The following is a 25,384-nucleotide window of genomic DNA, read 5'->3' as shown; positions in this document are numbered from 1 at the left end:
GGGGACAAGATTTTACTTCCTCAAAAATACAGCTCTGGGAATGCTATGAAAAATAGTCAGCCAAGGGGGAGAGAGGACAACCATGAAACAGAAAGCAGCATCCCCAGGGATTTTACTGAAATGTATTTACAGTTCTCCTTGCATGTATTAATACTGTTTGTGACTCAGGGCTTTTAATTCACCATCAATCACACTTGCATCGAATACCCTGCTGGAGAGCAAGGACCAGGGGGCAATACTCTCCATGGTTTCCATTCAGGTACACCAGAAGGAGCAGAAATTAAATGAATTCCCACCTGCCTGCTCCTGTACCCCCTCAGACCTCGAAAGCGAGCGTGCCTTTGCTCCCGTGCAGGGCTGCTGCCAGACAAAGGCGCAGAGATTTCCCCGTCTCCCTGTCAGTCAGCCACACGCACACGCACACATACTCCCCCCCGGCGTCTCTCGGCTCTTTCACGTGAATACTTCAGTTACTTCCCAATGCCGTATTTGCAGAAACACGAATCACGCGTCCCATACACTCCTTGCTTCTGCCCCCTCCCCTACAGCAGCTGCCCACCAAGCCAGATGATGCTGCGGCTGGCAGCGATTCCTGCTCGGGGCTGCCTATTTGAGACCCCCAAGCTGAGGGAGCCGCTGAGCACATCTGGAACATCGCAGCGGGGGCAGGCAGCAGCCCTGGCGCAGCCGAGGGCCCAAGCAGCCCCGTCCTCGGCCCCAGCCCTGGTCCCAGCCCTCTTTCCCTCCGGGCACAGGCAGACTGGGCCGGGCGGGCGGTGCCAGGCCGGGGCCGCCCCGCTGCGCGGGAGCGGGACTGGGGGGAGGCAGGGCCCGGCGGCATCTGGCCAGAGCCATTGTCTGCTGGCCCGGCACCAAAGCCTGGCCGGGGGGCGTTGTGGGGTGGTTCCCTTCTTCCGCTGCAGCAGGGTTGCAGCGACATCAGCAATGGGATTTTGCTGTCCCTGCATCGGGATGCAAAGGCAGCGGGGGGTTGGGGGGCGCGCCGGCGACAGCTCCCGGAGCTCTGAAGGGACGAGGGTTTCGGCTATTCCTTCTAAATGCCGACATTTGAGTAACGTTATCAGCGAGATGATATTGCTCAACCAGGAGAGCGTCACGCAGGGACGTGGAGCACAGCCACCGCCCGGCTCCAGCCAAGCACAGCCCTCTGCTGCCGCGGGAGGCGGCCGGCGGCTGCCCCTGCCCTGGCCCCGGTCCCTGCCTCTGTCCTGGTCTCAGCCCCCGGCCCGGCCCACCCCGGACACGCCGCAGCCCCGGGACGGGGGCCCGGGAGCCAGGGCCAGTGGCCGCCCCCCCTGGCCCGTCCTGGGGCTGTCTCCCGTCGGCCGGGGCCGGGGCAGGGACCAAGGAGTCTGGGGCGATGCTCGGCTACAAGCCGAGTTGAAAGCCGTGCTTGTGTCTCTGAGCGTGTCTGTGTCTGTACGTGCGTGTGTGTGTGTAGCTTTGTGTGCGTGTACGCGTGTGCGCCGGGAGGACGAGGGCTGGGCGAAGAAGGGAGGGGGAGGAAGCAAGGAGGGGAAAGAAGAAAAGAGAGAAAAAAACGCGGAAAGCGGCAAAATCTGGTGACATCACCTCTCATTTGCATAGGCGCGGGGATAAAACCGCCCCGCCAGCGAGCGCCTTTTATACTGGCGTGTGGAGCGGCGGCAGCAGCGAGCGGCGGGAGTGAGCATCACCGCGCGGCGACACCGGTGGGTCCCGCCGCACCCCCAGCCATCCCCCCCCGGGTCCCTCAGCACGGGCAGCATGAACCCGGCACCCCTGCCGGGGGGGGCCACGGGCAGGGCAGGGCGCGGGGGCTTTTGTCCGGGGGGGTGGGAGGGAGGCAAGGAGGAAGGGAGGGGGCTATTGTCCGCGTGGGGGTATTGTTTGAGGGCGCGCTGCTGCAGGGCGGTGGTGTGCGAAGCGCAAGGCGGCTTTGTTGCCGTCACAGGGCTATATTTTTAAATTACTTTTCTCTTAACGAGTTAAAAACGCGGTCAGCGCCGGGTGCGTCCCCCCTATTGTACTCCGCAGCACGCAGATAGTGGGACCTGCCCCCGGTGGAGGCTGGCGGCGAACCGCAACGCTTGGGATGTTGGATTATACAGACGCTTCCTAAAAATTAGTATTATTTTTAAATATATCGGGGGTGAAGCGTTTAACTTGCAGCGAGCTTGAGCGTGCGGCTCCCGCGGGTCCCCGCGTTGGGTGCGGCGGGCGCGGCTCCGCAGGGGCGCCGGGGGGGCCGGGCAGCCCTCGCCGGGGGTAACGGGCTCTTCCCCTCCGTGCGCAGAGCCACCTGCCAACATGTCCGACAAACCAGACATGGCTGAGATCGAGAAATTTGACAAGTCCAAATTGAAGAAGACAGAGACGCAAGAGAAAAATCCGCTGCCTTCAAAAGAAAGTGAGTGGCAGGGAGGAGCAGGCGCGGAGGGAGGGAGGGAGTCAGGCAGGGAAGGAGGGAGACGGGCAGGGAGGGAGGGAGGAAGGAAAGGATGAAGGGGGGGAGGCGGGAGGAGACAAAGAGGGGCGGCAGGCGGGAGCCGGGGGTGCGGCGGGCGTAGGGTGGAGGGAGGATACACGGCTATATCTGTGCTAGACAGCGAAAACCTGAACCCACCGCCTAGCAGCGCTTAATTTGTAATTATCTACACCCTGTTTTGATCTGTATCTAAAAATATACATTTATTTTAGTAGTTTATAACAATTGTCATGTGAATGCATTTCAGGTTCTCGATTTTCATTTGGTTTTCTCCTTTTCTGTTTTTTTCCCCCTTTTAGCAATTGAACAGGAGAAGCAAGCGGGTGAATCGTAATGAAATCTGCCCTCCCAAATTATGCACTGTACATTCCACAAGCATTGCCTTCTTATTTTACTTCTTTTAGCTGTTTAACTTTGTAAGATGCAAAGAGGTTGGATAAAGTTTAAAATGACTGTACTGCCCCTTTCACATCAAAAGAATAGAGAGAACTACTGACACTGAATGAAGGCGCTGCCTTTCCCTCTGCCTGTCTGGCTTTGGTCCTGGTGGCATGAAAGAGCTTGCATGTTGGTGAAAGAAGAACTTGGGTGGGACTACAGTAAACTAGAGTAACACACGAATAAATGCAAAGCTGTATCAAGGTCCTGCGAGCTGTAAAATGCAGTTAATCGAGTGCCATTTTTTTTTTTTTTTTTGTTCAAATGATTTTAATTATTGGAATGCACAATTTTTTTAATATGCAAATAAAATGTTTTAAAACCTGGATGGTATTTATGTCCTCTATTTGGAGAACTGTATCAATGGATAAGAAGCATAAGAGCCGGTACTGAGACACAGGATACTATAAAACCTTTGGAGATGCCTCAAACATCAGTCACCATTCTCATTTTTTTCAATATGTGTGCTCACCCATACATAAACTTGTGATCCTCGAAGCTAGTTTTTAGACAGATTTCAGTAAAAAATTGCATATCTTATAATTTGCCACCATGTGAGTATATTCCTTTAAGTATTTCTTTTATATAGAGATTGATAAAGGCAAAAAAAAAATGGGCTGCGTTTATTGCTTTGCCCCACCCATAGCATAGCTCTTTTATTAAGACCCATTCTGTACTGTTTCAGAGACTCAGCCTCGGTTGTATAAACCTCTAATTAGTTTGTTTAATAATTAAGGCTTGTTATTTTGATATGGTATTTAAAGGAAGCTGTAACTTGAATTTTAAGTCCAAGATTGAACATAAGCTTTTTAGTTTTGTAAAGCATTTGGTGGTTGGTGTCCCATGGATATAATAATTTTGCTACTATGTTGCTCATGTTTTGAACAACATCTTGTAACAGTCTCCTTGATCCTAAGAACTGGTTTCAAAGTTTATAAAGCTACAGTCTTCTTAAAAAATCAAAATGGACTATCTGGCGACAAAAACATTTGTAGTAATTTAAAAAATCAAGATCCTAATAAATGTGGCATGCAAATAGCCACACTCCATTGCTGGTTTACAGCAATTCTTTCAGGCCTGGGACAGTTTTTTGGTTATTTTTCTTCAAATGACTGCGGGTAAAACCTGTGATCCAGGGAGATCAGTAGGAGTTGACTTTAGTAGTCATGAATTTCATCAAAATGGAGTGAGTAATGAACATTCTGGGAAACAAAAATGCTGTCAGATAACCTGTAGGAGGGTGGTGAGCATGCTTCTGCAGTGCCTTAGTTTTATCTTAGGGATCTGAGGCTGCATTAATTTCAGCCAGTTCCTATAAAGCAAAATTAGTCCCTCTGGGGAAGCTTGAGTTTTGCACAGGATGCTGACTTGGTGGGGTCACGTAGATTTGGGGTTTCATCCTATCACTGCTTCCTGGTAGCATCTCACTGCAACAATAAGCTGTCCTTGGTTTTACACCACTGAGGGCAGTGGGGCTCCTCTCCTTGGAGATTTGGTGGATGTCTGTGCTTCTGGAGAAGATGGGAGGCAGAGGGGTGCCACATGCTTGTGGGCACAATCCCCAGCCTCCCAGGAGTAGAAGACTTGCAGAATTGAGTGTTTGATGAGAATCTTGGTTCAGGCTTGAGATTTTTTGATGCAGTCCATGGGAAGACTTGGGAAGTCCTGGTGTCATATAAGGACCTTCACAGTAATTTAAGGTGATGAGTTCGGGAAGGAAATGAACCATTTCTTGTACTTGTTTAAGCTCTGATTTTATTCCCCATGTATAATGGGAAAGATGGGAAACTTACAAGCTGAGTTTCTGAAAAGTCAATTAATAACTCCCAGCTACTGATCCTTATCAGGTAACATGGGATGTGACACCAATTGGTGCAGAAGTGTACAGTATGAGCTGCACGTGTGCAGGGGAATAGAAGCAAACACTTGCTTAGTGTGGATTTATCTATGGGAAAAAACAGCTAGGTATTTCTGAGGGAGGCAAAGCATGAGGTATACACATGCATGTAAGTCAATGAAAGTGCATGCTGTAATACAGCACAGTTCAGCAAAAATGTAATGAGTAATGAGGCCTATGACTTCAGAACTGCATGTCCATAGTGATCAGTGCTGGTCAAAGGGTACCACCAACTGCAGCTCCAGGTGGTGAAGCTCAGATCTGTTTTCAGGAGATAAAGCACTAAGCCACTCCTACTGCTCTAGCTCTGATTCTGCCATCAAGGACTGAACAAAATTACAAAATCAACTGTGAAGAAAAACTTTCAGGTCAAATTCAGGGATTACTGACTAGAGTCTATCATCCCCCTGCTTTGCTCCTCGTTCAGCTCTTTTCATACATTCAAAGAAAAATGTGGCAGGTCTTTGCCATGCTTTGCATAGGCAGTACTGAGGTGGTCACATGTTACATCTATTTCATGGCAATGCAATTGATGATGTGAAACATGAAGGCTTGGATTCGATTGTAATACTCAGGACTGTGTCTGGACTGGTTGTTGAGTGCTGTTAGTAAAATCAGTCTCTTCAGTTGTCAGTCTAGAAACTTTAATCAGCCACAAATTAATTAGAAAAAAAAATACAGCCCAAAACATGGTTATGAAAAAGGGTCATTAGAAAGAGAAACATATGGGTTTTGATCTCATACTCTGTGCAGGCACAGTCTGCCAGCCCTATGAGACTTATGGTGTCTGGTGTTGCTGCCTCCCCACCCCCAGCCGAGAGGCAGCTCTGCCGAGGTGATGTGGTGAGAAGCTCTGCCCTCCAGTACTGAAGCAAATTCTTCCTTTCTCAGTATTTCTCAGAAGATTTTCTATCCCTTTCATGCATGCTCCCAGATATCATTAACTATACATATATTGGACAGAAAGCATATGCTAACAGTATCCAAAATAGATCATTGTGGTATTAATTACAGAAATGTGGAGACTTCAATGTAAGCATTTTGGTCTTCTAGGCTATTTTTGTGCAATGTTGAATGTGTGATAAAACACCACTTCCCCTAGTAACCCTTTACTTCCCTAGAAACAGTGTAGAAATGAGCAGTTCCTATTGTGTATTATGATCATATATGGCTGCCACACACATCTGCTGCATAGCAGAATTTTATTAATAAGGAACCCTGTGCTACTCCAAGCATCATATAAAACACAATGAGCACATGATACAGTGTTCAGTACAATAGTTCCACTGGGCTGATACTAAAATGAAGAAATAAAAAATGCAGCTCTTGCTTATTTGCTGATATACAGTAGGATGACTATGCAAAGCAACCTATGTCAGTCTTGTCCCTCTGTGAGATCCTGTGATGCACCAGCTTTGTACATTTTCAATTCAAACAGGCAAGGCAATCAAATTCTAAAAAAATGGGCTATTTTGTTAATTCAGAGAAAAGGAATTGCAGACAACATTTATTCATTATTTGTATGCAGTTTCATTTGCTAGTGTCCCTGTGATATGGTGATTAAAAAAAAAAAAACACTTTGCGCTTTACCATACACCTGTTTCAAAATTCTGTGGCTTAATGACAGGAGTCTATTTTTCTCTCTATTTTCAGCTGAGGTTAATAACCAGAATTCCAGTATTGCTTTTACCAGGTTTTAAAAATATCAGAACCTCTCAGACTTCCTCTTCTTCCTGTTTAGAGAGAGAAAAATAAAAATTAAACATGGTGGGTTCTCAGAGATGCTTAATTTGCCTCTGGGTTAATGAGCTTTTAGCATACGGGGAGCAGAGCAAAGATATTTTTTTTCTCCTGTTTCTACAGTCATGAGGATTACAATGTTGCTTTTTCTCCTTGTAATCAAAAACTGGAGTTCTCAGGAGATTTTTCAGTCTCATGGAGCTTGGGCTTTATGAAAACTGTCAGGCATGACAAGATTCATGCAATGTTATGGAAATTGGCAAGTTGGAGGTTCTGCAACCGCTGCTCCCTCACAGTAAGTGGCTGCTGATGGCTAAGCAGAGCCTTAGTTTCAGTCCATAATATGCAAAGAATGGCATAGTGAGATGACTAAATATGAGGTTTTTTAAATTTCCAATTCCTCTGACCTCAGGTTTTCTGATAGCTCTAGATTTTTTTTTTTTTTTTTGCCTAACACAGATTTTCCTTTCAGCGATATTTTGGAACTGAGTGAGTGGATTTACTCAACTTAAAAACATTTCCAGCATTTGAATAGTCCCCAAATATTCACCACGTTCCCCATCAAAACATTGTCTTAAAAAAAAAAAAAAAAACATTATATTGACCAAAGGCTCCTCAGTGATGAAGAAAATTTTTCCCACTATTGTAATTCTCATAATTTTATCTTTGGCATGTGGTCATGGGCTTGAAATTTGGGCCTGGAAAAAATCTCATGTGATTTTTAGACGCTGCAGATTCCATGAACAGACACTTGCAGTGCTCTTTGCTTGCATGTTATCGTCAAATATTGAGTAACGTACTGCACTTTGAGATATGTTTGAAAATGGAAAGAAAATCCCCAAAAATTGAAACAACTCCCACCAACACACAATAAACCAAGAAGAGGAATGCATTTGTGTGTTCTGTAATATCTGCCATGAGCAATCTAGGTATTCCTAGTATCTTCTAGTGGTGTGAAACTACTGCAGTAAGTTCAGGTCTCTAAAATAAGTCAAATGAACTTGCTGAAATCTACTCTATAGACCAAAAGTATGAAATTCAGATTCTCAGATGGTTCAAATGTTACCTAATGTATTTTGCACATTTCCATAGATATTACTTTATGCTTAATTTTTTATAATGGTTCTTCCTTTCCATCTGATGTATAACTATATATGATATGGTTCATAGCAGGTATAGCATTTTAAAATGTTTTGAATTAGATAAATACTTCTTCAACCATCACTTGAAGTTTTGGAATTTATTTTTGAAGCCTTCTGCTCAGCTAGATTTTGATGTAAGATAATTTAGACAATTTTGGAGCCACATAATAATCAGAAAAATTAGTGGCTGGATTAATTTTTCATGCAACTTAGTTCATCTCACCTGCTCTTTATCATGTGGTCTGTACAAGAAAATTGAGCCAACAGAAGGATATTCTTCATCCTTCCACCTAAACTGGACAATGAGACATGCCACTGACTCCCTGTGCAGTGTGAATAAAAAAGTCCATTCTTTGTACTGCACATTTTTCTTGATGTTTAATGTGAGAACCAGTAGTGGGGGAAAAGAGGCCATTGCAGAGTGACATCCTCAGACAGAAAAGTGGACATGGCCCTGAGCATTCACACTGCCAAAGTGGAAACAATCTTCAGCATGCTGAGCACCCTCCAGGCTCACAGCAGGTTTACTCACACCATTTTGGGTTCCTATGAAGGGAGACCTGTTGGCAGGTCACCCACAGTGTCATCCTGTGGTGTGCATTGCTGGCAGTATCACAGGGTGGGCCCCAGGGGCAGCCCCAGAGCACTCCCCAGGGCAGCAGAGACTTTTTTATTTTAACATTTCAATTCAGTTTTCCATCACTTCAGTCACAAAGTTTCAGACACACAGAGCAGTAACACAAAATGCTTAAGCCCTACTAGTACTAGGCTGGAATGCAAACCAGCCATAACCTTTTGGTCCTGGCCCAGTGATGGCTTTGCATCCAAAGAACGGGGCAAACAGCTCAAATGTAAATCCATTACTTAAAGAAATGGATTACTAGATTAAGGATACTGCAATCTGCACGAAGGCTTTGGCTTATGGGGGGCCTGATGCCTACCTCTTCAAAAAATCTTGTCCTTACATTACACCAAGGCTAGAAGGTCCCGTGAAAAGTTATCATAGAGGGCATAATAAACTGACTTTCACAAGAAAGCAATAAAAGATGAGCTTTATACAAAAATTATTATTCCCCAGCAGTAGCAAAAAAACGAAGAAATTGAGTTGGTGAAGGCATCAATTATTTTGCTCCCACTGTATTGTTTCAGAATGAATGAGGAATAAGAAATCTCCTAGCAGCTCAGCTATACCCCATAACTCTGACATGTTGGGGCAGGACAGATGGATCACAGACAATCTCATCTCCATAGCTTGCAACTACAAAAGCAGCTGATGCTTGGATCATGCAGAGAACATTGCTCCTGGGAAAAATTTCACGTTTCTTTAATTTTTTAATTTTTTTTAGCAACTTTAATTACCACTCTGAGACACACAGAAAAATCTGCTGCCTGCTTTACTCGTGGTAGCTGACTTGCCAGCATTAAGTGGAGGGGGGAAGGGGAAGCCCTGAAAATTAATGAGGCTAAAAATGCCACCACTTCTCAACATGAGGAGTTAGAATGATGCCAAGAGGAATAGAGGTGAAATTCTGGGAGACATGCATCCCTTTACAGGGGTCCATAGACTATACATATTCATACATGTTTACTTCCCTGGTGCTTTGCTTGTAAAGTCATCCCTCATGCATGTAGGAGGTGTGGGTTACACTGAGAAATGCCAAAGTCACTCTTGAAGTCCTTGCTTCATTTTAAAGGTTAAAACTAGGAACAGACTGGCATTCTCCTAGAGGTCTTTAAATGGAAGAGCTGTTAAATCACATGCAGTGCATCACGAGTAGAGCACGGTCTCTTCTATATCATTCTCAGCTGGAATTGTTGAGCTGATAGGCTCAGAGCTTGTTTTTAGCAAAGGCAATGCTGTGACATCTACAGTTTGCTCTCAAAAACAGCAAGTAGTGTTTTGAGACCAGGAATGGTTTCACACAGTTTTTAATTTGTTTGCCTAAAAGACTTCAAAATGCACATTTAGGGTTAACAGTAATGGAGTAGTTGAATGCTCACACCTTCCAGTGAAATTTCCCTCCTTGCTGAAGTGAAGTCCCTATGAAATGCCAAGATGCTGAGCAGGTGTGGTTGCCTTCATTTCAGTGAGTTTTCTAGATATGAGGCTGTTTTTTATTTGAGTGTCTAATTAAGGACAATAGCATAGCTTTAGTCCCATATAGCATAAACTCTCCCCAGTTTATACTAGCTTGTATGGGGCCTCCTGGCCTGGACTCTGTTGCAATGAGCACTTCTCAGAAGGAATGGGAGTATCCCCCGTCTTTGCACAACATATGAAGTGCAATCACATATCTCAAGGCTTTTTCTTCTCACTGTCTTCTTTCACTTATTCTATTTTTTCATGGATTCCTGCCCTAAATTTGTTCTCCTCCATCTAGATAAGCACCCCAATAACACCACCAATATGTGCCCAAGAAGTTTGGTCTTCTCCTTGGTCCTCACTTATCAAACCAAAATCATGGGTGTAACACTCCTGTCAGCAAGTACTCCCTGCTTCAGATCATATGTCTGACTCCGCTATATGGTCTAATAGTCTGTCAGATTGTTTGCCGTCTCCAAATTGCTCGGTCTCAGCAGGAAACTTCTGCCAATTTTTGACAGTGGAACTCTATCAAGTATCTTTTGCCTGAGATGGCTGTGCCTTTAAAATACTGCCAGCAAAAGCATCACTCTTTCCTTTCCTATCTGTATGGAGTGACCAAAACTGGTCCTCACGGCTGATCCAGCAGAGGAAACAGCTGCGTGCCAGCAGCCTGGAAGGGTTGGTGCTGTGTAGTCTGCCTATTAGGAAGAAAGAGCGCCTCTCTAACCTTCATACAATCCTTCCTCTTGTTTGCCTCAGCTTCAAAACAATACATTTTAGAGAGTTGTAATGAGCTTGTTTATTTCTAGTGCTAAATTCTGAGACTTATCCTTTTTCACACTGCTAGCCAGCAGTGGGAAGGTTAAAAATGCAGTCAGTTACCAGTGGCAACATACCAGTGTTGTAAATCCTGCCCACACATCTTCAGATCTACTGACATTTGAAACATCTAGGTCTTTTCTGTTAGCTATGCCAGTGTAATTATGTCTTGGTATAGCTTTTTTTTCTACATGTCATCCTTCAGGAGTGCTCAGATAAGTATATTTGAAGGATATAAATGGAAGGAGAAAGAAAGAAGGAGGCTGAAGTTACAAAGAAAGAAAGGAAGCCATTGCAAATAGTTCACCAGGGTGTTTGAAAAAGCAATATCACGTATTAATAGCTGCAATTTAATAGCAGATTACTGATCCCTTTAAATTATTTGAGATTGCTGCCTGTGAGCTGCAGGACAGGCTGTGCCAGTAAAATCAATTACATTTCCCATCAGTACCGTATGCTTATCTTGCACAGCAGGGATGTGGAGGTGCTGTGCATCCTTCTAGTCAGCAGTGCCGAAGCTAAACAGGCTGTATGTAGTGGAACTGGCATATATGCTAAGGCAAACGTGTGAAATCTCCGTGTGAAGACCAGTGAGTCATTGCTGCTTCTCTTTAGAGTCAGCTGGGAGAGGAGACAGCTTTGCACTTGGTCAGGATTCAGCTCAATGCAAAACTGGCCTGAATGAATGTGAGAACCTTTTGTTTACAGTGCACACACACACACACACACAAACAAATGAAAATTCCAAATGGAGTGTGCTCCCAAATGCTGAGAGAAAAAGGCTTTACTGTTCAGTCAAGGCCTTCCTGCCCTGATCACTGTCTTGCTCAGTAGCCAAGACCACTGCTGTTTCTGCAGGGCTTTGTGAGAGCCCACCCCAGGACAGGTGACAAAATGAAGCCTCAGGTGATGGGAAGGGCAGCTACGACTTCAGCTGGATATGTCCAGGGTAGCAGCAAGTCTCAGCAAGAGCCTGGCCCTTGGCAACTTTCTTCTGTGCAGCGCTTTAGAAGAGGGCAGGGGGAGAGGGTCATCCCCTCATGCCCAGCTCTGGTAAGTGATCTTGAAAACTTTGTTATTTTTGTTACTTGCTGCTGGCCCAGAGACAGCAAAGATGGATCTACTCAGAGCACTGATTCTCCTGGAACAGAACATCTCACTCATCATCCTTCACAGTATGCAAATTTGCATGTGGAATTAAAGGCAGATAGGAAACTGGAGTATTAGCATGTTTTACAATTCCTTTTTATTGATATTTTTACAGAAGTAATATAGCTTAGATCTGTGCTGTATTATAGGCATCTTAATCACATGTGTCTTCAGACATGGTATCTTTCTAAAATTTTATTGTCCTTAAAAGTAAATCGGCCACCAGAGAGAACAAAGCAATACAAGCTTATGATTATGAAGCAATCACTAGCAGTTTACACCCTTGTCCACTCCTGTGTGGAGGACTCTTTATGGGGTGGGTGTGCTCCAGGCTGAGAAAGGGTAGCAGTAACCAGCAGGACTAATCACAGGAGTAAACACCACATCAGTGAACAAAGATTTGGCAGTTGTTCTCTGTGCAGATAAATCAATTAATTATGTGACCAATGCCTGCACTTTGGTCTTTGCCAATATGAATTATTTATAACACCATGCTGAATTTCAGCCATATATACTAAATTCTTTCAACAAATGTAATGAAGTCTGAGAAATTATCCTTTGTGATATGAATGTATGTTAGTGGGCCCTTATAGATTGCTTCTTCCATAGATGCAGAGTATAGATTTTTAATCTGGTAATGGACTGTCTGGTAATGGACTGTCTGCTGCCTTCAGCCACTATTCTTGCATTCGACAGTAGTGAGGCCATTATAACAAATCCAGCACAATTTATCCACAGTTTATTGCTTGCCTAGAAGGGGCATATCACACGCAGACTTTTCTTCCTAATATGCAAAACAGGATTTCCAGCAAGGTGGTCAAACACACTTTTGCCCTTCTGAACATTCAAACATTACAGCACTCAATAGTGCACTCAATATTTCCAGTGTAAGCTTTCAGAATCCAATTTATTAGTGTACACTGTGCACATACAAAAAGTTATATTTATATATAGACAAAAACTGTCTCTTAATTTGCATATAACATTTTTGGTAGTATTTTAAGAGTTACTATGTATTTGACGCAGCTGACAAATATTTTTTATGTTAAAATATGCTTCAGTTTTATCTCAATAAACAAGGAGATATGCAGCTAGCTACTTCAGACATCTCTGTTGACATTAAAAGGGAACTTGTCTGCTAGTTTTGGTCTTTAAATTCTACATAAGTTAGATCACCAAACCAGCCTAATAGAGATGATGTGTATTCCCATATGACAAAAGCCTGTTACTGCACTCCTTTTTTTTGCAGGCTCCATTTCAAATACTCAGCTGGACTGAGAGTATGCATGGCTCTGCAAATTGAGCTTGGAGGAACTGTAAATTTATATGTCTTGACACATCATTTACTGCATGATATTACTAGATTTGTTTAGGAAAAGAAAGGTGCCTACACAGACAGACTTTTCTACAAGCAGAAGCAAAAGAATGTTCCTTTGGTGGGAATAACCACCATCTGCACTCCTCATCACCATCCCTGTCTCTCAAGATTGAGGAAACTGGTCCTTGTTCAAAAGCAGTCCTTTTTTCTTCCTCATCCCTCAGCAACCCACAATACACTCACCAAAATAAGGAGGCAGCCTGAGGCTTCACTACCATTGCTTAGAGAAAAATTTAATTTATATTTCAAGGTTTGTCTGGAGCTAGACAAAAGTCAGACAAAAGACACATAAGATGCCACCCTCTATTTCCTCTAGGTCCTACTATGATCCTTCTTTGCTTTTCAGACAATTCAATCATACATGTATCATCCCTTAAGACAATGACAATTTTTTAAAAATTCCACAGCTTTAACTCAGTCAGTAGCTAAATTGACAAGAATATGCATACTTTACCACCTTCAGAGAGCAGGTATATGAGGTTTAAATTAAAATTAAATGAAATGGTATTATTATTTTTTTAATTCTTTTCTCAGTTGTGACCAATGATGCTGTTTCACAGCAGAAAGTCATATTTCAGCAACAAATTCACAGGGTTGGAAATTAATAACTGCCCTTTTTCAGTGCTATCTTAAAAGCCTCCATTTTCGCCTCTATTTTCTCACTTATCCTCTTCTAGGTCTTCTGGTTAGTTTACCTTAAAGGTAAACATTCAATCATTTTAGAGCAATAGTGGAGCTTGTACCATACAAATGTACACCTTTTTATGCAGTATTCTCTGAATTATTTTCTTGGTATAATTTCAACAGGTGCAAATATTAGCTGGAATTTCCATCATTTAGAAGATAAAATTTGGGACAGGGCAGTGCCTTGTTTCCTCTTAAGAAAAGTGCAATTTATGGAGATTATTTGGTTGATTATGACTTTAGAGTTCAGGGTCAAAGTATAGAAGCTTAGTCCACTTTAGGGAAAGCACATATGTCTCTCATAAATCCTCCATGAAATGAACCAAATATCAAGGTCTCTTTACTGTCATTAACATCTTGTTGTCTTGATTTTCTTCCAATAGCTTGAAAGAACATTAAAATATGTGAATGGCTGATCTCCCATACAAAAGGATCTAACTAATTGTTTTATTTGGCTTTTTCCCCTAGATCCTTTGCAATTATTTTAGCAGGGGTATTTCATATGTTGAGTGAGTGCTGTATTTAAGACCACATGTATGTAATCTCCACAGAGTATTAAAAGTTCTGAGTATGGAATGCATAGTTATGTGAAGCATTTATAGGGTAATATATAGCCTTATTTACCAAATGTAACATTTGCCTAGCCCTACTGTCTTCAGGAATATAGTTTTCCTCCTACTTTGTTTTTCATTCCTTGCGTTTATTCCCATATGCTTCCTGATTTACAGTGTTTCATACTCTGCTCCTTTGTGTTAATCTGTAAGGACAGACTCCAGTACTGAAGGTGAAGGATCCCAGAGCACCCACACAAACTGAGGGAAGGGACTGTAGTGCACATCTTGTAATTAGGAAATGTGTTCAGAGTGTTAACAGCATCAACAACTGGTATTTCTTAAAAAAAAAATCTTAATTATGCTGCCACTTCTCTTGTTTAGACTGTAAACTGCCTGAGTACCTGGACTATCTTCTACCTTCTATCTTCTACATTACATTTATGTCAGCTTTGGAATTCAATTAGTATGCACAGGTGGAGACAGACCTGCCAAAGCATCCAGTTTGTTTGGACACATGGTTGCATTGAAAACCCCCTCTTTTGGTAGTAGCTCTAGTTATTCTGTGAAGTCATCCTTAAAGGACTGTGCCCTTAAAAATTTGGCTCAGGACAAATTTTAAAAAGCAGATCCTATGGAGTCTACCGCAGTCTTTCAGGTGCAGTGTGATCTGTAGGTATTATGGTGGCTTGGGAGATAAACATTACCTCACCTCATTCAGTAGGTAATTCAAGAGATTTCAATAGTAGGTAAAATCAATAGATTTTTTTTCAGTGTATAGCTAGGCAAATTTTTGTCTCTTCATGAGATGCTCAGTTTATTTTTTTATTATAGGGCATTCTTAGATTCCTTCTACTTTTCCCATTTGTTCACAGTTATCAAAACTCCCAGTTACTTTACAACATCATTGTGTTACTTCTGATAAAAACTAGCCCATGTATTCCTATTTTTGGTGAGTTTTTAGGTGAAGCTTTCCTATCAGTTATGTTCTCATTAGCTGAAGAAACAGATGGGTATCTCCATAATGGCCAGGAATTGATTCTGTCAGGTGTGAGAGGGAAGCAGGGTGAGAAGGACTGGGGCTGTCCAGCAGTAACAGAAGCTGGAAACCCCAATGTGAAGCCAATGTGCCTGCAGTGCCATTGCATCTTTCCATGTCAGCTGAACGGGAGTTTCCACTTTCCTCCTTACTTTGTTCTCTGAAGGTACTAAACAATCAGCAAGAATTTTGTTCTTATGGCTATTGTTAAGATGAAGAATCTGGGATTCTAGTCTTGCATAAATAATGAGTATACCTATGTAAGGATCCTTATAAGAAGCAACAGAGAGTAATTATAAGAGCAACAAGAGTGGCTGCTCCCACAGGCCATATTGTTCCTATATGGTACCTGCTGGGTTCATTGTTAGATGTAATGTCCTGCTCTGCAATAGCTGAAAGAGAGGCTAAGTATGATAGATTTATTCTCAACCTCCCACCAAGACGCTAATTCCAGTTTCGGCAGCTATTTGTTCCCTTGCCTTTAGACTGTTCCTTCCCAGGTTTGCCATGTCCCTCCCTTCCCGCCATGCTCCACAGGGAAGGAGAGGGGGCAGCCTTTGGGAAGGAGCATGGCTGACTCCAGAACAGCGCGGTTGGGTGTGCTTTGCACCTTCTCTGGGCTGCTAAGCATGTAATTTGCACCCTCTGGGAAGCGGCTTCTCCTCGAGTCCCACTCCCACGCAGTCAGCAAGACTCGGTGACACGCGGTGACCGCCCGAGCGGGGAGCGCAGCCCTGGGCTGACTTCGCGCTCAGCTCCCTGCCAGGGGGCAAGGCGGGAGCTGCGAGCTGTAGGAGCTGGAATTCAAACTGCGCCACTCACGATAAATAGCAAACTGAGCCTGCCATAAGGCAAGCAGATGGATGTGGTGCCCTTTGGTTCTTTCCAGCTACAAAAGTAATTCTTTTTTCTTGAGTCATGCCTAGCCATGGTACAATTATTTTTGGACTGCCACCAGGGCAGCACTGATATGACGGTTGTTTCTGTGGTACAACTGCTGGCCATTACTTGTGGCAGAAGTATGAAATAGTGTGTTTAGACTCATTGCTTTTTGTTTCTAGATGTTTGTCCAGCTCAGTTCAAAATTTTCTTATTGTCTAGTAAAGACAGTGTGTGAGTCTGAGTGCCCAAACAGAAACACATTAATGGACTCTGAACCTTGATAAACACCGCAAAGATTGTCTGTCAAAGATAACCATGTAAGTCTGTGAGACATTCCAAATGTACTTTTTCCCAATACCTTTGTTCAGACACCTGGATATATTTCATGGACATTGCTGCCTACAGTTGTGTAGTTTGAAAACAATTACTTTTTTTTAGTGTATTATTCAAGTAGTAAACCGATATGGAGCTCATCAATATTGATGTGATGATGATTTTTGCATTTTTATGTACTGATTGTATTGTTTTGTGTTTGCCTTGTAGCATTTTTAGAAATGGGACCCTAGGATGCATCTTGGGTGACACTATTGGAATGGCTGGGTGAGGTTCAAGCATTTAATTTAGCTGAGGTCGGAGGACTAACTCTTAGGCAGAGCAGAGCAGTGAGTACAGAGCTGCAGCTCTCCATACAGTTAACAGTGAGAAACATTTTCTTTTAAAAGACAGACACCAGTCTAAGTTTTTCCACTACTCTAGGCTGTATGTAACTGCTGCCATCTCTCCCATGCTCCTGTACTCACCTCCATATGGGCTACTGCTTGCATCCTTACCTCCAAATGAAGTTCACTGCTTTTTAAGTGGCCAGTGACACTTCTCTGCTTCTGTGGTCCCACGTGAAGGGGATTGTACTCCAGAATGAGCCATTAGGAGATGTTATGTATTGTGACTTTCATCCTTTGAGGGAACTTATTTGCCTGACAGCTGATGACAGAAAATTTACTTGTCTTTCTAAGATCGACAGCAAACGGGAGACAGTACAAGAGACTCTGGTGCTGATTTGCAGGACACTTGAGCAGGATTGTAAAGCTGTGTTTTCCCCTCTTCCCCTTGACACTAGCCATTGTGACATATGGTCAGCATTTGACATGGCCGCAGCTGAGCAGCTCCCCATTTAGATCTGGGCTGCATCTGCCTCCAGAGACTCAGGTGGAATGTGAGCCATCTGTCTGATGCTAAATGCAGAGACAGCCCAGGGACTGTGCCCTTATATGACTTTTTCTTTTATTTCCTTTAAATAAATAGATTAATCATTCTTGATCTTACACGTTTGAAAACAATGGAGGGTTAGAAACTACAGCTGGGAAAATGTTTTGAAGGGGCTCCTAAGTACAATAAGCTCATTGACATATGGAAACAAATCCAGTGGGGAGCAACCAGGGACTTGAGGATATAAGAGAAAAGACTGCAAGAGCAACTGGCTTTGTGCAGCCATAATGGGATGTTATATTCAGGATACAACCAATCTTTCCACCTGCAAGTTGCAACTGCTGTATATTAGAAAAAAGCTTACAATAATCAGGATAGTCAACACTGGAAGCAGAGGGGACCTCCATCACCGGAGATCCTCAAAGTTCCAAGGGCTCTGAACATCCAAATGCAAGCTTGGCTCTGCTTTGGGTGAAGTGTAGGAGCAGATGACCCGCAGACCTCCTTTGCAAACTAAATGATTTGATAGTAATTTAGCACACGGCATGAAGGCAGGAAACTAGCAGCTGCGTGCTAGGGGATAGCATGGGCACAGGGCAGCTGAAGCCATACATAATTTATATCCTATGATCATCATGGCATGAACTATTTCCCTGCTCTTTAAGCAGGGGTGTTACTAGACTAGCACTATCAGATCAGATCAGTGCTGCAGTGGTTCTTGTGATGCATTATTTGGTTGTGGCTTGCCAGTCATTACTTTTGTTCAAGCAGTGAGATGAATATTGGCAATGTGGTGACTATTTTGGCATTATTTGCACAGGCAGGCAATACTTCGTCACGTAACAACCGCAGCTGTGTTCATATCTTGTTATGTGTAACTGAACCCTCCTGCAGTGACTATGGGTACACCAGCCACAAACAACTGAGCATTTCTTCAACTTTCAGCATTTAAAAGCTTGTGAAAGTATTAAAGCAAACACATGTACTACTTGCATTTCACTCTTCTTACCCAATGTATTATCATCATTTTTTCCCCGTGTAGTCCCATGATGACCATCAATTCACTGCCAGTAGCAGGGACTTCCTTCTGACTAATGTCTGAAACAGGGAAGATCCACCAGAGACCTCACATTCTCAAGAAGCTAAAGACACCCTTTCCTGCCTGAGGCGACAAACCCAAGCCTCTATCCATATAAGCCAGTGGCCTTGACCTATTTCCTTCTGCAGATATCCTTGTCCCAGGACCCAGAATGCTGTGAGCTTGCAGAGTCACTTACCATTTGATCATAATTTAAGAGACATCTGGCTGGAATTTACTATCTCTCTCTCTCTCTTTTTTTTTCTCTCTCAAGACCTCTCAAAACTCTTTCCAGTCCTGTTTTCCAGAGCTATGCAGAATAAAACATAAACCAAAAATACTATCTCATCCAGGCTAATGTTTAAGTATTAGGTTTAAGAGTTCACATATGAAAAGGACATGAAGAGGGAACTTTGGACATGCTGGGATAAAAAACACATATAATCTGTTCATTATAAATGCTGGAAGCCTGTATTGACTCTATAAGCATCCAGACATCTGGAGAACTATATATGTTGCAAAGAATATTGAAATCCTCACTGAAAATCAATTTTTTTTTGCTGTCAAGCTGGAAGATATTATTTTATTGCACAAGACAATGACAAATAAGTTCACAACCCTTGACCTGGAAGTCTAATAAAACACTAGAGCTGACACAGTATTAGACAATATATACAAAATGATAAAAAAGATAAACAGGAATGGGGCATGACTTCATAGATGCCTGAGTCATGGGTAATGTAAGGGACCCTGGAGTAGTTTCTGCCATTTTCATCATGCACATCATTCAGGAACACCTTAAACCCAGCCACTGCTTCTGGCCACCTGGTTCAAGAGCTCTTCTGATGGATAGGAGTCAAGCAGACAAGGAAGAAACTTGTCCCATTGGCTGTGTTTAGTGACATGAGTCAGGCTTTTCTTGTCTGGAAGAACTTCTACTTCACCCCATTTGTTGCAAGGGTGAGGGGGTGACATCTGGCTGGGCAAGCAGCTGTGTGAGCATAGTGGGGTCCACCGGCACTGCTTTCAAGATGAGTCAGAGGCTAAGAAGTAGGTGCTCAGTGAATATCATAGCTTCTACCCAGCAAGGTTTTCTCTCCCACCATCCCCCAATGTCAGTTTGATCCCTGAGCCTGTGGGCATAGGCTTGGGTCACCGTGGACTGTCACAGACAGGCTGCTGCCATTAAGTCACCAGCTGCCACGCAGAGTGACCATCAATCCACCAAGCAATAAACTGAGTAATATTTGATATCATAAAGTGAAAGCGAAAGACAACACAAATAACACAAGGCTGTACCTGGTGCTCCCGGAACTCCTTACTCTTTAATTCCACTGGGAAACCTCTATGGGTGCTGTGGTCAGGAGCAGGCTTTGAGCCACCTCCTCAGTGATCATGGGACTGGGAGGTGTCATTGGCACTAAAAAGTCTTTGCTTTTAACATTTTGTGCCTAAAAAGGCTGCTGCTCATCTTTTAGTACTTATGGGATGCAAACAAAAGTTGGTGGTTAACCTCAGCTGTCTAATGCTCATGGTAGTAACTACCAGTGACATTTGTCAAGAGTTTTGTTCTCAAGCACAGGGAGCACTGAAGTGTGACAGGAAGCAAGGAGAAAATGTGTGTAAAAACAGAAAAAGGAGGGGAAACTGGGCATGAATTTCAGAGGCTGGGCTACACTGGATGAGGCAGAAGGCCAGACTGAGCCTCAGAGTGGCAAAGGTGAGGTGGCATATGAGATAAGGTGCAGGGGCTAATACTACAGGCAGCAGTACTGTTAACTACTAGGAGTATTAACTACAGTAGTAGCGACAGGCAGCACTCGGGCTGTCCTGTCCCTTCCCTCAGCTGTGCACTTCTCCCTGCCATGAGGGTGCCACAGAGGTTTGTGAGGAGATGGGGAGAGATCTTTATTTTCATCCTGTGAAAATGTTTGGGATTTCAGAGCAGGATAGCAGTCAGCTGGGAACAGAGGAAAGAGCCAGCTCCAAAGTGACTGGAAACTCCTAGATTTGGTACAGGAGTAACTTTTCTCTGTAGATTGCTACTAGGAAAAATGAAGAATTAAACTTTTTCTCAGGATAAAAAGTTTGCCAGAAAATATTGTCCTTATTTAAGATCAGCAATAATCAGAGAAAGATCTTTCCTCTGGTCCTTCTCATTCCAGGGACTTGGAGAGGACAATCCTTAAACCTCCTTCCTGGAGGCACATCTTTGGTCTCTAGCAACAGCTTGGGCAAGGCTCTGGAGCTCTGCATGTGGCCTCTGAAAGAAGCCCATGAGAATCTGCAGAGGTGGGGAATCACGAACCTTGATCTATGAATCAGCTGCAGTCACGGAGTGATGATATACCCCTGCTGAATCCCAAGGAATGGGATGAAACCCAGGGAATCAATGATCTCTAATTTCCCAGATGCTGTTAATTTAAAAGCTAAGGCAGATGAGGCTAAAAGCTTTTCAGGGGAGAGAATGATGGATGCAATCCACTGTTGCTGCTGCTGCTGTTGCTATTATTACTAATAATGAAGAATGGTTCTTTTTTAATTTCAATTGCCTTTGAAAGGCTTCCCTGGCAGAAGCTGGATCAACTGCTTTCCCAGATAGGGGGATTCTTCTGACACCCTGTGTTGTGGTGTGTCAGTGTAAGGCACAGACCCCTGCCTTGCTAAACAGTAATTAAGGGAGAATGTTTCTCTGGGAATCCTACTCCCATGGCTGCTCTCACCATCACTGCTCATGTGCCTGGGAGGGAGCACCATAAGCCTGTGACAAGAGCATAACCAGTCCTATAGGGGAGAATTCCTTCAGGAGTCTGAAATTAGAAATGCAACATGCACACACTCTGAAGCCTCCATCTTTTGAGAGGAAAAAAACCAGTGCTACAACATCTCTGGGGCACTGTCCTAGGGAAAGCGATGGATTTCCTTTTGCTGCAGACTTCCTGCTGCAGTTGTAAGGCCATACAAAGGGAGGCACCTCACAGCCCAGCACAAGGCAGCTGAGCAAAAAGCCCATTTGCCTTGGACACATTGCTATTGGATCATTCTCACTGCTTGCTTGCCCTTCTACTGGGGTAAGGTGTGTTGAAAGCAAAACCACTGATTTCCTGCAAATCGGTCATGCTGGCACTGTGTTTTGCTGGAGGCATTGCTTTTGGGGCAGGAGGCATTCATGGGGGACAGGAGGTGTATGGGCACCCATCCAGGATAAGAGAGACATGCCCTCCTGAGCAGCCTGTGGGACATTACCTAGGGAGCCCCTTCAGCACCCTTTAGCCTGAGGCCAGTTGTGCCTTACACCACTTGCTCAGTGGTGCCAGCCAAACCTGGAGGACCAAGTTTTCAACTCTGAGTGCACTCACTGAGCTGTTTCACACTGGAAAACCCAAAGGCAGATGTGGTGGAGGTACTTGCACTACCTTCCCATGCTGCAGCAGTGAGTGATGTCACTTGGGCCCCAGGGTGTTCATAAATTCATGTTCATAAATTCTACATCAAGAAAGACACTCATCTGCACTCTGCTCTCAAGGTGGGAGTCTAATAGGAATTCTCTGAGACACTGATCTCTTATGAGACAGACAAAAAAAATTGCCATAAATTAACAGCTTTGATACCATTTAAAACGAATGCCCAGCTAGTAGCAGGCATCCCAGCAGAGCTCATGTGAAAATAACTGCATTTTCATTTAATTTTCATGTAGAGTGCTGAAACAGCAGTTTTTTAAAACACTCCTTTTGCTCAGTGGTACCTGCTTTCCTGCTCTATGCTTAGTCTCTTTCGTACCCTAACTGGTTTTTTGTCAATTGTGATATAACTTCACTTAGGCAGGGACATGCTTTGGTCCTTCCACCACTTTTCTCAGTAAGTGCCCTGAGGTCCTTGCTGAAGCTTGCACTGCATTTCAGCCAGTTTCAGTTCAACTGCAGAATCCTACTTGGTCAAATAAAACTGTTGAGACAAGTCTGGATCGGCTCAGGCTTTTGTTTTCAAGCAATGTAACATAGAAGCATATGCATCTTCCTTTACCAAAGAGAAAAAAAAAGGGCAGGAAGGCAAAAGAGATGCTTGGAATATTTTCCTGAACTACACAATGATGAGTGCTTCCGTGTTTGGTGCAATCTCTTTCTCTGGCCAAACATGGTAAGGAAGTGACTGCTCCCCACAGCACACGCTGGCAAATATCTCCTTTCAGCTGCTGGAGGAAGAGAGAAGGCTGCATGTCTCTGCTGCTGTGAGCTTGAATTCAGAGAAAGGCAGCAGTCTGCAGAGACATTGTCTTTGTATCAAATCAAGGAGGAAGTGATTAAAAATTATTTATTTCAAAGATACATTCAGATCACTGAATTGTCCTTTGTTTATCACAAATGTTATACTAAAAAGAAGATCAAGGTTAGGATTTCCACAAATCCATAAGCCCAGAGCAAGCAAAGAGGTCTTACCAGTCCACCCTAATCCAAGGCAGGGATTCAAACACCTGGGGCTGGTGACAACCCCTTTCTAAATTTTCCCTCCACTCCTGATCAGAGAAATGCAGCACCTAAAACTTACATAGAACCACATCCGTCCCCATTTCTTGTTTGAGGCTCAGCAGCTGCTCTGACCCTTTACACTGAGGCTGCACTGTCAACCCAAAACCAGCATTTCACCAGGGGAACAGCATTAGAGCACGTTATCACTGCAATATACCCTGGTGTGTTTCTCACCAAGGTCTGGGAGCGGTGTGGAGAGGAGGAGGGTGGCTCATTGCTGTGGCTTTTGCCCTTCTATCTATGGCTTCTGCTGCCTGTGGCAAGCTTCCCAGTGCTCAGCTTCATGCCTCTAAATTTGGCCACCTGAATTTGTAACTTCAGTTGTGCTAATCTGTTAGCTGGAACCTCTCTCTTTTATCAAATAAATGAATGGTGTATAATTTTACTGAAATGGTGTGAAAATCCTTGCATTCACCCATTTTCAGTGCATTCACTCAATTTCTGGTGAAACTTGCCCTGAGTAGAGCTTTGGAGCCCAGCAGATCACAAGCACTGCAGAGAGGATGTGTCTGGCTCTGGGTCTGGCTCCTGGCTGTGAGCATACCCAGAGACCTGGCGAGGTGATGCTGAGCTGGCAAAGGCAGCCATGGACTCCTACATCTAGAAGTGACCTATGTTAAAGTCTTGGTTTGCTTGAACAAAGGCCAGCTGTCCCTGAACACTGAGCAGGTTTCCTTGAATATAAGTATATGAAGTTAAAGCCCTCTCTGCATCAAGTCACCAAAGGCGTCACCTTTTACTAGTCACAGAAGAGAGGTCTGTAAAACCAGGGGAGGATAAAAAATATCAGGAGCAGTAGGCTTTGCTTTGCTTAACAAAGCACTGTCTGAAGCAGCACAATGTGAAAATAAAAAAGAACCGAAAGAGAAGAAAGCTGGCAAGGGAGACCTGTGGACTGCTTGGCAAGAGGAAGGCTGGGATCTGTTGATTTGGACCCTGTATTTCAGCTGGGCTCTGCTCAGAGCCAACCTGTCTGTCAGGGAAAAGCCTTAAGCAATGTTTCTGAAAGATAGGGAGAGATATCTTTAGGCACAAGGAAAGGAGTAGCCACAAAAGTCAGCTCTCTATTTCTATCGCATATTCAGAGCTGCCAAGTTTCATACTCAACTATAAATCCATTGCTTTCTAACTATAAAGTTGTCTTTTTGTGTTTTAATAGGAAATCATCTGAAAATTTCACTGGATGGCATTTTCAGATGATTTAAGAAAAGGCTGTTGATTTCAGACCTCAATAAGTGGTTTGGTAAATAAATACAAAAATGAACAAAAAGATGATTTGATGTTTCCAGTGACAATTTGGTGGCAATTTTCAGAGATACAATAGTTCTGCATGCAAAATACATTCCTTTTTATATCATGGCTGGCAGGAATCAGATATCCTTTTTTTTTTTTTCCTGCAAATTCATTGAAGAAGTTCTGTGGTGTGGTATTAACAATGCTGTATCAGAAAAACTCATTGACTACTGCTTTTTGCTCCCATTAATAACACCTTCTGGAGATAGTTCCCAATAACTGCATAATGTATTGTAAACCAGATCACTGCCCCAATACTTTTAAAGGTAATTTATGACTGTAATATCCTGTGAAGATTAACTGTTTCAAAATTCTCACATTTACAGTTTACTAACACAATTTGTTTCCAAGTCTTACAAAGAGAGTGAGAAATAGAGGATGGGAGAAGTCAGAATAAATATCTGCTATACAATTTCCAAGGTGTTATTTGACTTTCAAGTTGCACTTGCTAGCTGCACAGGAGCAGCACAATATTTTTGCCAAAGTTAAACTTTTAAAAAATATAGTGCATTTAGTATTTTTAACTATTATCTAGTTTTTTCTTTTCATTATGTGCATATTGTTTACTTTTGCCATTATGCTTTTAAGAACGCATTTTTCTTACTATTATTCTTAATGTTATTGAGTAGAGAGAGCTCAGCTTTAGCATTTTAGAGTGCACCAGTAAACAAGAAAAAAATTACATTTATACATCCTAAGTTTGCATCTTCTGATTTTTAATTTTAAATATTTCAAACAATAAAATGTCCAACAGCCTCACCCTAGAATACAAGAGGAGGTCTTGCCTTCGTGATTACTTTTGTCAAAAGCAAAAACCTGTGTTTTTAAACCTAGAAGAATATTTTACTGAACTGCTTGTTTACTAGGCTTTCTGTGAATAACTTAATGTGCCTTGAGCATTGCTGAAATGTGATTGCAAGTATTTATGTAATGAGGGGAGAGGGTTTCACACAGGAGTTAGTGTGGGAAGCAGGTGAACGTGTCATGA

At 43.3% G+C, this 25,384-nt stretch overlaps 2 protein-coding genes across 2 annotated transcripts; both read left to right on the top strand.

Moving 5' to 3' along the window:
• Positions 1–987: 987 nt before the first annotated feature.
• LOC128803372 (atherin-like) lies at positions 988–1,681 on the top strand. The gene is made up of 2 exons (XM_053970277.1): positions 988–1,440; positions 1,609–1,681. Exons 1-2 carry the CDS (start codon positions 1,090–1,092, stop codon positions 1,618–1,620), a joined length of 363 nt encoding a protein of 120 aa, XP_053826252.1. The 5' UTR covers positions 988–1,089; the 3' UTR covers positions 1,621–1,681.
• Positions 1,633–3,252, top strand: TMSB4X (thymosin beta 4 X-linked). The gene is made up of 3 exons (XM_053970278.1): positions 1,633–1,712; positions 2,297–2,410; positions 2,788–3,252. Exons 2-3 carry the CDS (start codon positions 2,311–2,313, stop codon positions 2,820–2,822), a joined length of 135 nt encoding a protein of 44 aa, XP_053826253.1. The 5' UTR covers positions 1,633–1,712; positions 2,297–2,310; the 3' UTR covers positions 2,823–3,252.
• The last annotated feature ends 22,132 nt before the right edge of the window (positions 3,253–25,384 follow it).

This window comes from Vidua macroura, chromosome 2, assembly GCF_024509145.1.
Source record: "Vidua macroura isolate BioBank_ID:100142 chromosome 2, ASM2450914v1, whole genome shotgun sequence".
Taxonomy (NCBI): domain Eukaryota; kingdom Metazoa; phylum Chordata; class Aves; order Passeriformes; family Viduidae; genus Vidua; species Vidua macroura.
This window is presented reverse-complemented; position numbering and strand designations above follow the sequence as displayed.